Genomic DNA, 15,695 nt, shown 5'->3' on the forward strand with positions numbered 1-15,695 from the left:
GACATTGAAGTAGAGTCTAAACTGCTGTCCACATTCCAGAGTCCGTTTTTCTACTGCTTTGTGTTTTTGAAAGATTGTGAATAAAAGACAAAAAGTCTGTATTACAAAGACTGTTGTGACTCACAGGGTTGAAAATATTTACTATCAAGTTCTGTGCAGAAAAATGTTTGCCAGCTGCTAGTTTAAACAAAGGAATAGAGTGTTGCTTTAGTTTTAGGATGCTTGTCTGGGGAAAAGTGAAGGTAAGAAGTACTTTGAGCTAAAGGAGTAGACAGGAGGGTGCAGCCTTAACAAAGCAAAAAAATCAGAAGATTCAGGTATTCCAGAATTTTGTGAGAATAGGTATCTTTGTATTCATTATTAAAGGGGGTATGGTTTTAGAGTATGTTCTTTTCCTTGTGTATTTGGCAAAGCAGATTATTTTCATATAATTTTTTAAGCTCCAAAATCCTCATTTAGGGTTAGAGATAGCATCCCTAACTATATATAAATTTTAAGTTTTTACAACTAGAAATTAATATAAATGAAGTATGAAATTATTATATGAAGTATTGTATTTGTATATGAATATGTAATTTTCACCTTTAGCATTTTCTCATTTAAGACTTTTTTCCTGAGTTACAAAACCCTTTGTTTCATTTGCATAGTGTCTGTATTGATTGCTAGTATTTCTTGGTTTTATCTCTTGATGTAGCTCATTAAATATTTCAGAATATTTAGCTTCAAAATAAGATGTTTATTTTTATATGGCAAAGCACCTTTTCAGTCCATCTTTCCCTTATTTGTTTGTTTTTCAACAAGCATATATTGAGCACTAACTTAATGCCCAGCCTTATTATTGGTATTAAGGATATAGAGATCAGAACTACTTGTCATCTCAAGTAGATACTGCTACAAAAGGTTGTAGAAATAAACAATTTAATTTTGTGAATTTATTCTACATTGAACACAATATAAATGTTTCTATAGAGATCTAATTCTTATTGGATGTCAGTTTAATATGGATAACTTAGGATGTCTGAAACATTTACCATGCAAATTCCCTTCAGGTGATTTTTAAGCTGTAAAGACAGAAAAATATCAGATTCTTACCCAACAATTTCGTTGTTTCACTGTTAATTATAGCAAAGGAAGATGCAAACTGTGCAGTGTGCGACAGCCCTGGAGACCTCTTAGATCAGTTCTTTTGTACTACTTGTGGGCAGCACTATCATGGAATGTGCCTGGATATAGCGGTCACTCCATTAAAACGTGCAGGTTGGCAATGTCCTGAGTGCAAAGTGTGCCAGAACTGCAAGTAAGTTTTAATTTTAAGTCAACGGTGTGTATTGAGAGACCCTATTAATAAGTGCTAAAAGGTTTGTATAATATGATAAAAGTTGTTCATGTTGCAGCTACATTCATCCAAACTGATTTCGTTGTGGCTTAAACAAATCAGTAGATATTTATTTTAAAATATTTTTATTGTTTTTGGGACAAATCCAAATCAAATTTTAATAATTTAAATTCTTCTGATAGTAAAATGCTGCTGATTTCAGTTATTTTGCTAGCTATTTTAAAATGAATTATGTTAACAATTGGACATTAGTATTAGAGAAATAAAGCAGCTTTTTAACAAGTGCTCTGGGGAGGAGATTATTAATAGAAAAAGAAACATTTAACTTTAAAAGCTATACATTTAAATTGAACCCCCCAAGTCAATGATGTGTTTGAATTTCCATTCTGGGTAGGATGCTATCTATTATGACCAGTATTTTAATGAATTTTGTGTACTCATTTGACAGACAGTTCCCTTTGATATATCCTAGTTTCTATAATTCCAATACAAAATATTGAAGTGACATTTAAACAACTCTAATGGAATTATGTTTTACTATTTGTTTTTATCTATTTGGTCATTTCAAGTTGGATCAATATCTTTCTATCAGTGATTTAATTAGCATGATAACTACAGAGAATCACCTTTATTTTTCAGAAGTCTTTAGGATATTTACAAGCTGAGAATTTTTGTAACTTGGTGGAATTATGCTCAGCACTGCTTTGATCAATCTTGGGAGTTAACATGGAATCAATAGGATAATCTACCTTCATATTTTGTTGTAAATTAGATAAAAATATCAGTAAACATTTATTTGATGCTGTATATCTGCACTCTATTTCTTGGGAAGGAATAACAAAACTCAAAGAATGCTTCCCTCCGTGATTTTTTCATGTAGCAGAAGAAATAAAATATTTAACTTTATGTGTGGAACTTGAATAGCTCAAAGCCAATTTGCCCCTTTACCTGTATACTTTTTATTTTCTCCAAGCTTTAATCAGAGAATCCTCTCAACTCTGCTTATATTCTGTTTTTTCCCCCCCTTTCCCTGTCTTTAAAGTCTTAGTATGTTAGAATTATCAGTGTTCTAGAACTGAGAGAGAGAGATCATGTAGGGAGCCGGGCTTTGGAGCAGAAAAGTGTCTAGAGAAACACTTTAGATTTTCTGCTGTAATCATGACAAGATTTCTTAATTTATGTTACTGAACATTAACTACTTCATGGGCAATATCAGCTCTTGAACTAGGATTAGATTTAATTTCACAAGAATCTTTGATTGTTATTTCCTTGTATAACTAAAGTTAAGAGTTTAATTCTACCTTTTTTTTTTTTCCTTTTTTTCTGATTCTGCATCTTTAACAGTCACACAGCTAGGGGACAGTAGTGTGCATAGAAATGCATATCTGGTGCCAGATTTTATCCAGTTTTCAAAGAAGTTTCCAATTCACTGTGCCAATATTTGTTCCTTTCTGCACCATATTACATAGCAGGTAAAAATGCTTCCTCCCAAAAGGATGAGTATCAGATCTTTAAGAAGTAAGGATTAGAGGTTATTCATCTTGCCTTAACTCTTCCTTCTTTACAGGAATCCTAAACTTACTAAAGAAGTTTACTTTAGATGAGCATTAAATAAGGATTGTTCAGGGACTCAGTAGTTAGGGGGAAACCTGTATGATAATCTGTTGAGAAATAAAAAAGATACTGAGGTATTTATAAAGTGTGCATTTTCCAGGACTCATTCTTTTCATGGTTACTTATGTTACAAAACATAAGTTTAAGCATAAGGCATCATTAATGCTATCTTATTTTTTAGACAATCGGGAGAAGATAGCAAGATGCTAGTGTGTGATACGTGTGACAAAGGGTATCATACTTTTTGTCTTCAACCAGTTATGAAATCAGTACCAACCAATGGCTGGAAATGCAAAGTAAGTTGTTTAATTTTTTAAGAAAAATATCCTCTGTATGTTTTATATAGTGAGCAGACATTCAAATCTATACCATCAGCTTTTTAAAAATAGCTTTGTTGACATATAATTGACAAATATTACACTTTATATATTTAAAGACTTTCATTTCATACACACACACATACATATACTTGTGAAACTACACTTATCCCAAGATAATGGATGCCATCCTTCCATCCCCAGATTTCCTGATGTTCTTTGGATCTCTCCCTCATGGCTCTGCCTCCTCCCTTGTTCTGCCAGGCACTGTAGACCATGCTCATGTATTGTATGGGGTCAACATAGATTTTTTTTTTTTTTTTTTGCATCTGGAGCTCTGTGTGGTTGTATAGTTGTACATATCAGTAGTAATCCTTTTGTTACAGGATAGTGACCTGTTAGTGACAATTTGGATTATTTACACTTTGAGACTATTATAAACTATGCTGTCAACTTTTAATAAATAGTTAAATGGTGTTTTGTGACTTAGGAATTGTTTTTGAATTATTTACCAGTCTTCCTAATAACGTTCTTCATTGGATGATATTTTCATAAGAGGAAACTGAAATTTAGACATGTATTTTAAAAATCTGTTAATTTGTAATTCTTGCCTAAAGGCCTTATAAATTGTTTAAATTTGTTTGTAGGAAACGTTATGCTTTGGTCAAATAGTTGTTAGGTGATTTTTTTTTTTTTCCTTCTATGTGCGCCTATATCTATGGACCCCCCCCGCCAAACACACATACACACCCCCCGCCCCACCACACACATACTATGGGTTATGTGTGTTCTTACATTAAGTATTTGGAATAATGTTGTGTATGCAGCTTTCAGGTTTTTCTCCCTTGTTTAAAATCAGCGATTATGGGAAATTATATCTAAATTTCTCTTGGTTTTAGAAGTCAGAACAGGATATATTTTTTACTTTTTTCATTGTTTAAAATCAGACTTTCTACTTGGGTGGGTCATTTTTAACGTCTCTTTTCAGTTACTTTTAATGTTTTCTGGTTATTCTTTTAGGCAGCAATTCTCTTGTTTTCTTCTCTGCTTCTGTTCATTATGACCCTGGATTGTTATATGATGGTAACTTTTACATTTCTTGAGGAATTTACTAAGGCTCTTTGGTGTTACTGGTAAATCCTACATTATCTGTGGACCCCACAGCGGCTGTAGAATGCCTGTAGTGCTAGCTACAACTACAAAGTTTGGAATATTTGTACAAACACTATCTATTTAAAACTATTAAAGTAGAAATGGAAGGCAAGAATGACTCAAGTTTACTTTGAATTCTAAGCTGATTCACTAAAACTAAATTTTCTCTGATTCTTAAAAACAACTTTTACCTATGGTCTTTGTAGACTGAAAGCTTGTAGCTAAAGAAATAGTCAGACATTTGAAAGGCAGAGAGCTAGAGCCAGAGACTTAACATACCCATAGGTTCATTCCCCAGATGTTTGCAACAACTGTGGGATTTGCTGAATCCAGGAGCCTGCAGCACAACCTTAGTCTTCTACCAAATGGCAGGACTCAACTCAGCATTATCAGGAAGCTGGGATTGGTATCAGAGTTGTGACTTGAACCCTGGAACTCCAGTATGAGATGCATATGTCCCCAGTGATATTTCAACTACTTTGCCATCTGTCTACCCAAAGAAATATACCTGGTTTTCCTTTTTTCCCCCTCAGTAATGTGTGGGTTGTAAGAAACCTTGAAACTCTAGATCAGTATGCCATCGTTCCTTTCCCCATGTTAGTTTTTAGATTCTTTTAAATAAGAGTCTAAACAAGTAAGTTTTATTTAAAATAGAGCTGAAAAATAATTATCAGTGCAATGAAGGAAAAAATGTTAGCTTATTGTAACAAATGAATTTGCTTTAAAACTAAAATGCTTGGGCTGGCGCCTCTGTGTGGTAGGTGGCATCCCATATGAGTGCTAGTTTGAGTCCTGCTACTCTACTTCCTATCCCGTTTCTTGATACTGTGCCTTTGAAAGCAGTGGAAAATGGCTTGGGCACCTGTGCTGATGTGGGAGATTAAAGACAGATGGAGAAGCTGCAGGCTCCTGACTCAGGACAACGCAGCCCTGGTCATTGTGGTCATGTTGGGGAATATACCAACAATCTCCTCCTCCTTTTTCTTCTAACTCTTCCTCTCTGTAAATTTTCTTTCAAAGAAAAATAAATGCATCTTTTAAAAAGGCTAAAATACTAATATTTATTTAAAGGAAAGATGCTTTCTGTGCTTTATTCCATTCCAGTTCAGTGCTTAGGACTTTTCTTCAAAGATATTTGGGGTCCAGTTTGAGTCACGGCTGATCTACTTCCACTTAAGTGCATGCTAATGCTCCTTCAGGGCAGCAGGAGACCAACTGAGGAGTGGCCCAGGCGATTGGAGATCTGTCTCTTTGAAACAGTGAAATAGATCTATCTTGTCTCATGCAGAAGAATTTCCAAGGGAACAATGAGAATGGACAAAGCAGAAGTTTTGTTGAAAACAAGGAGCCAGCTGTTGCAGCCGACAAGAGGGAGGGAACGACAAGGGAAGAATTATCAAAGTCTCTTGCAGAACTTTGCTCTTTTGTTGAAGTGGTGTCATAAAAGTGTCTTTAATTGGCTGGTTTAAGGGATTGGAACTGTCCGTTTGACAAGGTACAAGGGCTCTTCGTTCCAGCATTAGTTTATGTGCTGCTGAAGCGAGCACCCAAGGGCTGTTCGAAGTTTACATCCTGAATTGGTCTATGAAGTTAGGGAAAACAAACTGCAGGGAGGCTGGAAGACATCATTACTCAGGCAGAAAGTGGTGACTGTCACTGTTTATCGTTGGTTCTTCGTTATGAAGCCAAGTGCTGTTATCGGAATAAGCTTGCAGGAACTTGACCAAACTATGTAACTCCTCATAGTGTTAAACACTGTTGTGACTTTGTTCACTTGCTCAGGTTAATCAGAACTCAAAGTTTCCAATAAGGGGTCATTGAACAGTAGATTTATTGAAATTACACTTTACTCTAAATTTTTTTTCTTACAGGTTGGCCATTTGTAGCCTACTGAAATCTGTAAGAAATGGGATATTAAATCAGGTGTTTCTAAAACATAAAACAGAAGTTCATTTTAATTTCTAGTATGCTGTGTGCAATTTAATTGAGTTGATCTGTACAAACATAGAGTCCTGTACTTGTAGAATGATTCTGCTGTTGTGCATATTTCTGCCATTAAGTCCTTTTACCATTACTTTAGTATATAAAAATCTTGCTTTAAGATCAGGCAATTTCTGCATTAATTTTTTAGGTTAGCATTTCTAGGAATGATTTCAGGGTCTTAGAAAGCACGAGCGTCTGAGTCTGCAGTGTCTCTTTAACCTGTTCTTGAGTGATTAGCATGGAAACGTGCTCTGTGTAGACCTCCTGCCTGACTAGGGTATTGCATTCAGAAGAGTGTGTGATGTGGGGAGGTTAGAGTCGTGTCTGGAGGCAGAACCCAGGTGACTGATGGGCTACGACATTTAGCACAATCTCATTCATTTATTTGATTATTATTTTTGCTTAGTGTAGTGTCAGAGGGCATGGTGGCATGCAGGGAGAGCGGAGTGCTGAGAAAGACCTTCTATTTTCTCCTTGGAATTGCTTTTTCAAAGGAGGAGGCCAGGGTTCTGGAAAGACGGTGAGCTGGCTGCTGGCCATAGGTGTTGCAAAGTAGAGTGTGGGGCGCGCAGGAGCTGGTAAGGAGTGACACCTGGAGCGGAGGGCCCAGGCCTGCTTGTTAATACGGCACTCAGTGGGTTCTCCTAGGAAGGGTGTGGGGCGCACAGGAGCTGGTAAGGAGTGACACCTGGAGCGGAGGGCCCAGTCCTGCTTGTTAATACGGCACTCAGTGGGTTCTCGCTGTGGATTCTGCTGAGTAGCCTCCAAAGTGGTGGTGGTGTGAGGGGAGGAACTTTCTCACCTGCAGCCAGAAGCTGTGGTAACCTCACTCAGGTGTGTGCAACTGAGAAGGTGGGGCCTGAGGGCTAAGAAAGCTTCCTTTTCCAGGTTGTTCCATTTCCTTCTCCTGCTGAATGATGGGGGTATTCCTTTTCTGTTGGTTATCTGGCTAAGAAAAAGCATTTCTACTGTTTGATGAATTGGTATGTTTATACTTTCTTCTTCATTCGTTTTTACTTTAATAAAACGTGAAGTTTTTATTTCTAATTTTCTTTCTTTAGGAAAAATGAGTATATAGTATTTGGCCTTTATTATGACTTTGCATGCGAGTTTACTGGAGTTGTATCTTTTACATATGTATGCTTCTGATTTTTTTCTAGATTGGTTCAAACATGTCATTCTGTTTTGATTGCATTTAAGAAAATTTGATACTTTATATAACTAAATTGTGTAGATGTGTTTTTATGAATTTCATTGTTAGATGAAATACTTTTACCTTTGATAAGTTGACTCAACAAAATTGGTAATATAGAAAATATAGATGCTACTGTTGATTTCTGCTTGTATTTTGAAACAGTTATTTGAGTAGTTTAGGCCTGTGTTAATGTGGTGTACTTGTTATTGCTATAAAATTTTGTTGTCTTCTTGGTTGTGTGGCCCCTCCACCACCCCTACCCATTTTTGGGTTTGATTATTTACTTTGCTTGTTATTTTTCTTTGCTCCTGTGTATTTTACATGTGTTTGAAAAGTTTGAGTTAACTGTTTGGATATATGGTTGCAACTGGAATGCTTGGCTATTTTAAGAGCAAATATTTTTATTTTCTTGTTGCTTTTTCTGTAATGATTTTGATTTTCAGTTAAGAGTTTTACTTTGCTGATGTTAATGGTGACAAATGCTGAAAATACAAATTTTTCTCTTCCTGACTCCCTGCTGAAAATAGATTTTTCCTTCTGTTCTTCCTTTTGTCTGGATTGTATTAACCTAGATAATAACCCGCTTCACTTTTTTATTACCGCCTGTCTATTTCTTTTGTTAACTCTAATTCCACTTTACCCTCATTTCTTTGGTTATGCTTCTACAATAAAATGTTGCCAGTTTTTCTGAAAGTGCTCACTTCAGATAAACACAAGGATGTGATTGGATAAAATGTTTTGTATTATTATACCTTTTTCTTTTTTATATATTTTAGAAACACTTTTTCAGCTTTTCTAATTTGTGCCAGTACAGGAGAAACATTTTACTTCATTATAGTACTCTTTTTTGTATGAAAATTTTTGTGGTCTTATAATTGTTAGTTCTTGTTATTTGCTTCCAGGATATATCCGTTAGTGGTTCTGTAGTCATTAGTTTTGCTAACAATATGTTGACCACCTTCAGTCTCCAGTCAGGCTGATTTAAAAGTCTGGAGAAGAAGTGTATTGCTTTGCTATTTTCTTTACCTTAACAAGAGTATGCTTTTTATTTTATGGCTTTTAAAAAATGTTTGTTTATTTGAAAGTGACAGTTACAGAATGGAAGCAGAAGAGGGGAAGGGAGAATATGAGAATCTTCAATCTGCTGTTCCATTCTCCAAATGACCACATTAGCCAGGGCCTGGACCCCCAAATTCAGGATCCAGAAGTTACACCCTTAGTCTCCCACATGAGTGCAGGGTCAAAAGGGCCTGGGCTATTGTTTGCTGCTTTCCCTGGCATATTGGCAGGGAGTTGGATCGAAAGAGGAGCAGCTGGGAGTGGAACCAGTGCCATAAGGGATGCTGGCACTGCAGGCGGCAGCTTTTCATGCTTTGCTACAGTGCTGGCCTGTTTTATGCTCTTAATGAAAACATAACAAAGATAATGAATTATTTAGGAACATTTCTGCAGAATTTAAGTGTCTTACTGATGTACTTTTGGTCTCTTTTTACCAATCTGCTTTCTATGATAGTCTCTAGTATTCTCTTTCAGAGTGACATATATTTCTGAGAATAGTAATGGATATTATTCTGTTCCATCAGAACTCTATTACATAATAGCTAAAAACTTAGGCTTAGGGGTCAAAGTCTGGCTATCTTAGTAAATATGTTATTTTTGGTAAGTTATGTGACTTCTTAAATCATTGAAAACAGTTCATGCTTATCTCACAGGAACTTTCATTTATTGAAACTATCTATGAAATGCTTAAAGCAAGGACCTAAATAATCATTGTGCTCTTGTTAAAAAATTATTATTTGTAGGCTTGAGAGAGCGATATGTTCTCTCTGTAGGGTCAGTCCCTAAATGTCTGCCAGTAGGACAGGGCTGTCCATGGCAAAAGGGCGAACTCAGACGAGATCAGGCGCGTTCAGGGTGGTATGACTGCAGACAAAACCGGGAACTCAGAACCAACCCAGGGCCCTGGCATGGGATGCAGAGACCCCAGTACTTACAGTAACAGCTGGTACCCTCCAGATTGTGCATCTCAGGAAGTTGGAGGCATGTGCCAAAGAAGGATTCCAGCATGGCAAAAGTGCTGTACTGCAGCTACGCCCCTGGAAGGCATTCTCTATCTGTTCAAAGAGATCTTTCTCATATTTTAAATTAATTTTTAGTGTTTATATAATATATCACTGTGTATCGAACTATAATTTAACTGAAGTTCTGTGCTTGTATATTTAGGTGGTTTCTGATATTTTGCACAATGAATCACTATATGATCTAAGTATATGTGTTTCTGAGTTACTGGGAATGCAAATACAGGATAGATTCCTGGGAGTGAGATCACCACTATTGTGGATAGGGGTTGTGTATTAGATGCATAGTTAGTTTAAATAAAGATTTGGTTGAACTGTTATCTGTCATTTTTGTTGTTGTATGTTTGTTTGAAAGGAAGAGTTAGAGCGAGCTTTTCCATCTGTTGGTTCAGTCCATAGAGGCTACTATGACCCACACGGTGGAAGGCCAAAGCTATGAGGCAGGCTCTTCATCCACGTCTTCCGAGTGGGTAGCTGGAACCCCAGTCTTATTTTTGACCATGTTTGTGACTTAGAATGATTGCAATCTAGTTTTGTGTCTTTTAGGGCTTGCTAGCTTTATTCTTAAATGTATCATTGGTGCAGTGTGCTAAGTAGAAGTTTCTCATTCATTCTAGTGACTTTAACATGCTACATTTATATATTATTATTTTGTTTAATGCTTATTTGAGTTTGAGTCTTTAAGATCTGTTAGTGTGTTTCTCATCATTTTAAATAGAATTATTTCTTCTTTTCCTGGTCTCATTTGTCACTTGTTTCAGTGTGTGCACTGATTCCAGAAGCAGGTCACAGGGGTATCACTGTGTGTGTTACACTGAGCAGGTCACAGGGATATCACTGTATGTGTTACACTGAGCAGCTCACTGGGGTATCACTGTGTGTGTTACACTGAGCAGCTCACTGGGGTATCACTGTGTGTGTTACACTGAGCAGCTCACTGGGGTATCACTGTGTGTTACACTGAGCAGGTCACAGGGATATCACTGTGTGTGTTACACTGAGCAGCTCACTGGGGTATCACTGTGTGTGTTACACTGAGCAGGTCACAGGAGCATCACTGTGTGTGTTACACTGAGCAGCTCACTGGGGTATCACTGTGTGTGTTACACTGAGCAGCTCACTGGGGTATCACCGTGTGTGTTACACTGAGCAGGTCACAGGGGTATCACTGTGTGTTACACTGAGCAGCTCACTGGGGTATCACTGTGTGTGTTACACTGAGCAGCTCACTGGGGTATCACTGTGTGTGTTACACTGAGCAGCTCACAGGGGTATCACTGTGTGTGTTACACTGAGCAGCTCACTGGGGTATCACCGTGTGTGTTACACTGAGCAGCTCACTGGGGTATCACCGTGTGTGTTACACTGAGCAGCTCACTGGGGTATCACTGTGTGTTACACTGAGCAGCTCACTGGGGTATCACTGTGTGTGTTACACTGAGCAGCTCACTGGGGTATCACTGTGTGTGTTACACTGAGCAGCTCACTGGGGTATCACTGTGTGTGTTACACTGAGCAGCTCACTGGGGTATCACTGTGTGTTACACTGAGCAGCTCACTGGGGTATCACTGTGTGTGTTACACTGAGCAGCTCACAGGGGTATCACTGTGTTTGTTACACTGAGCAGCTCACTGGGGTATCACTGTGTGTGTTACACTGAGCAGCTCACAGGGGTATCACCGTGTGTGTTACACTGAGCAGCTCACTGGGGTATCACCGTGTGTGTTACACTGAGCAGCTCACTGGGGTATCACCGTGTGTGTTACACTGAGCAGCTCACTGGGGTATCACTGTGTGTGTTACACTGAGCAGCTCACAGGGGTATCACTGTGTGTGTTACACTGAGCAGCTCACAGGGGTATCACTGTGTGTGTTACACTGAGCAGCTCACTGGGGTATCACTGTGTGTGTTACACTGAGCAGCTCACTGGGGTATCACTGTGTGTGTTACACTGAGCAGGTCACAGGGGTATCACTGTGTGTGTTACACTGAGCAGGTCACAGGGGTATCACTGTGTGTGTTACACTGAGCAGTCACACTTGGTTCCTGACCTTAGTGGCAAAGCTCTAGGATTTCTGCAGCAAAGATGTGCTTTTGGAATTGAAGTTTCCATCCATTTTTATGGTTTCTCAAAGAGATTTGTTAGGGATGTGTGTTGACTTTTCCTAACACCATTTTTTTTTCTTTTGCATCTGTCAGTATTTTTTCTCAGACTTATTAATTCTTTGGTAGGTTTAAGAAATGTTTACTTGAAAGGCAGAACAATATACAAACAGAGAAAGAAATACCATTCTTTCTTCCACTAATTCAGTCTCTGAATGGCTGCAACAGTTTGGGCACGGCCAAGCCAAAACCTGAAACTTCCTATAGGTTTGTGATGTGGATGAGCACGGGACTCAGTTTATGAGCCATTGTCTGCCACCTGCCAGATACATCAGCAGGAAGCTGTATTGAAAACGTTAATGGAGGCTGGACACAATCTCAGGCATTTTGATAGGGGAGTTTCAAATATCTGCCTGATGGGCTGCATACTACCATGCCTACCCTCATCCTTGCGATTCTTATATTTATTATTATATTAATTTTCATCTACTTGCATGCTGGGAATTGGGGGTGTGTGTGAGGAGAGAGACACGTTCCAACCATTGACTTTCCAAGTACTGGGGCCATCCGGGTTAGAAACATGTTGGAACCAGGAACCTAGAACTCATTCCCTAAAGGCCCTGTCATTGCTGCCTGTCAGGGTGCGTTAGCAGGAAGCTGGACTGGAAGTAGATATTGAGCTGGCACTCTGACATGGGGTGCAGACAACCCAAGTAATGGCTTATCTACTACCCCACACATGCCCACCCCTGGTTAACTGTTAATGATGCTCTGGAGTCTGAGAATGTATTTATGACTTTCATGTTACCTTTTTAAAAAATGCATTTCTTAAAAAAAAAAAGATTGATTTATTTGAAAGACAAACAGAAGGAAAGATAGATCTTCTGTCTACTAGTTTGCTCTGCAAATGACTGCAGCACCCGGGTTGATCTAGTAGCCTGGAGCCCCCTGTGGGTGTTCAACATGGGTGCTGGAGCCTATAACTTTGGACCATCTTCTTTTCTTAAAACATTAACAGGAATCTGGATTGTTAGTGGAGCAGCTGTTCTATGAACAGGTCCCCATATGTGATGCAAGAGGTGGTTTTACCCCCTAAGGTGAAGGTTTTAGTCTAAATATTCTAGTATCACATCAAAATGCTCCTAGGAAATTGCTTTTTCAAAAGTGTATACCTTAAGTTGTTCTAATCTGTAATCCACAAATGAGTCATTTACTTAAAAGAAGGTTTACATCTGGGTATATAATGCCATTGGTTTTTATTTTTCCTGGTGTTTAGAATTGCAGAATATGTGTAGAGTGCGGCACACGCTCTAGCTCTCAGTGGCACCACAACTGCCTGATCTGTGACAGTTGTTACCAACAACAGGAGAACTTGTGTCCTCTCTGTGGGAAGTGGTACCATCCAGAACTGCAGAAAGACATGCTCCACTGTCATCTGTGTGGAAGGTAAGGAGAAGGCTATTCATTCTCTGTCCGCTCTTTAATCCTGTGAGCATCTCTGCTGCCCAATAATCACTCCAGAAATCCCACCAGGACCTAGTGTTGGTTTGGACGGGTTAAGTTATGTTTTTATGAGTTTGAAAGGCATGAAGAAATAAATGGGTAAAAGACCATAACAGAAATGAGTACCAAGAGGAAATGTCAGTTGTTTTTGAAAAACCTGTTCTAGTGTTCCAATCCCTGTAAGCAGTAAGGGTCAGCCTTAACCCTTCTACGCATCCTCAACTGATGTTTCAGGATTTGGTTATCATTTTTTCCTAGATGTTAGCTTGACTGTAAATTAGACATTTTTATTTAAATATACTTATCACTACAGATGGGTTCACTTAGAATGTGACAAACCTACAGATAATGAACTGGATTCTCAGCTCAAAGAAGAATATGTGTGCATGTATTGTAAACACTTAGAAGCTGAAATGGAGCCGTTACATCCAGGGGATGAAGTGGAGATGGCTGAACTTAACACAGGTAGAGGCGAACTGTTTCGTTTTTTTTTTTTTTTTTTTACAAATAAAGCTATAGCAGCCCATCTCAAGCCTATTATGTTAGTCATATTCACAGTGTCCTGTGTATCAGACCCACGTTTTTAGTTTCTCAGTCTTTCAATATATTATATATTGGTAATTTCTGAATTCGGTGGCCAAAATTTAACTTCTTTCAATTCTCTTAGTATTTGGATTTTGGGTCTGGTGTGCTTCCCTTCAGTTGTGTTCTTAATGCCAATGGTTGAGCATCTACCCTACTATGTTTTTCCCAGTTGAATTTCCTTTTTGTAAAAAACAGTTAATTTTGTAATTATTTACTTAAATTTTTTAAAAAATATTTTTATTAGGAAGTCGCATAAGCAGAGAGGAAGATCTTCCATCTGTTGACTCACTCGCTGAGTGACTGCAATGGCCAAAGCTGAGCTGATCTGAAGCCTGGAGCCTCTTTTGGGTCTCCTGCATAGATGGCAGGGTCCCAAGGCTTTGGGACATCATTGACTGCTTTCCCAGGCCACAAGCAGGGAGCTGGATGTTAAGCGGGTCTGCCGGGATTAGAACTAGTGCCCATATGGGATCCTGGCATGTGCAAGGCAAGGAATTTAGCTGCTTGGGTACTGCGCCGGGCCTTCTTTATTTAAATATTATCCATCCCCTCTCGAGGCCAACGTGTTGTTCAGATATAGATTATTTTTTGTTAATATCCTATTGTTGCAAACCTTAATAAAAATGTTCATAGAAGGGATGAATAATCTTACTTTGCTGTTTGCATGGACTTTAAGTAGAAACATCTTAACTAGTAATGTTAGTGTCAGTGCAGGAATAGCCTTCTAATGTATTACACTTAATATACTTATTTAACATAGGAAAATCTGAAAAAAAGGTAGGGCATTTTGTTGATGATTTACAAAAACAGTGATAGTTGTTGCCTAGTTGACAAATTCAGAAAAACTCATCTCTCAAAAATCTTTTTTGTTAAGATTATAGCAATGAAATGGAAGTTGAAGGACCTGAAGATCAAATGGTATTCCTCAAGCAGACAGAGAATAAAGGTGTTGATGGAGATGAATCTACACCTGGAATTGTTCCAGATGGTAAGAACTGTCTGTAATACTCTATTTTTAAGAAGTGAGTATCTACTTAAACTTAAGTATCCTAAATAAAAAGTATCCAGGATACTGATGTTAAGAAAATTGTTTAGAAGAAAGCAGAATTATAGAAGGAAAGCGTGAGAGAGAGACAGAGACAGGCACAGAGACACTGACTTTGTACGTTTTCTGCATACTGGTTTATTCCCCCAGGGTCTCCATTCTGTTTTCAACATTGGTGGTAGGGGCCTGAGGGCATGAACCATCTTCAGCTGCGTACCGGGTTCATTATCAGAGAGTGAGTTGGATTGTAAGTGGAGCAGCTTGGCTTTGAACAGGCGTCCAAATGGAGTGCGTAGAATGCTAGCTGTGGCTTCACCGTCTGTACCACAGCAGCAGCTCCAGAAGACAGCAGTGTAATAAAACAATAGAAATTAGTAGGCGAGAGGGCTTGTATAATTTCTCAGTTATGTTATCAATACAGTTCAGCCATACTGCCTATTTTATTTAGTGATCAAGTGATTTCTTTATTAAAATCAAGTGATTTCTTTATTTATTTATTAAAATTTCTTTATTTGTTATTTTTGTAATTGCAAACTCTTAGCTCTTGCTGATGAGGAGATGCTTCAGCCTGCAATAATGAAAATTTTATTGTATCTGATCATCTCAGCAGCCCGACTGACTGTTAGTTCAGTGATATTCAGTTAAGCTTTTTGCTGTATTGATAACAATAGCATTGTTGTATTTGAGGATCTGGCATTAGTGAAAGACTATTTGAGGAACAGTGCTTAGTAGTTAATCATTAAGTTCACATTTAACAGCTGTAATTAAGAGCTGTAATTCAT

The 15,695-nt window shown here is 38.1% G+C and overlaps 1 protein-coding gene across 15 annotated transcripts in view; it reads left to right on the forward strand.

Moving 5' to 3' along the window:
- KMT2C (lysine methyltransferase 2C) overlaps positions 1–15,695 on the forward strand; it is a 203,594-nt gene that overhangs the window by 95,237 nt on the left and 92,662 nt on the right. For all 15 annotated transcript variants that reach the window (XM_041002313.1, XM_041002321.1, XM_041002328.1 and 12 more), the window contains 5 exons: positions 1,126–1,297; positions 3,132–3,246; positions 13,057–13,226; positions 13,597–13,748; positions 14,743–14,856. In XM_041002313.1, coding sequence (XP_040858247.1) covers positions 1,126–1,297; positions 3,132–3,246; positions 13,057–13,226; positions 13,597–13,748; positions 14,743–14,856 — 723 coding nt within the window. The remainder of the gene's footprint in view (positions 1–1,125; positions 1,298–3,131; positions 3,247–13,056; positions 13,227–13,596; positions 13,749–14,742; positions 14,857–15,695) is intronic.

Source organism: Ochotona curzoniae, unplaced genomic scaffold (assembly GCF_017591425.1).
Source record: "Ochotona curzoniae isolate NIBS_2020 unplaced genomic scaffold, NIBS_Ocur_1.0 scaffold_2476, whole genome shotgun sequence".
NCBI lineage: Eukaryota > Metazoa > Chordata > Mammalia > Lagomorpha > Ochotonidae > Ochotona > Ochotona curzoniae.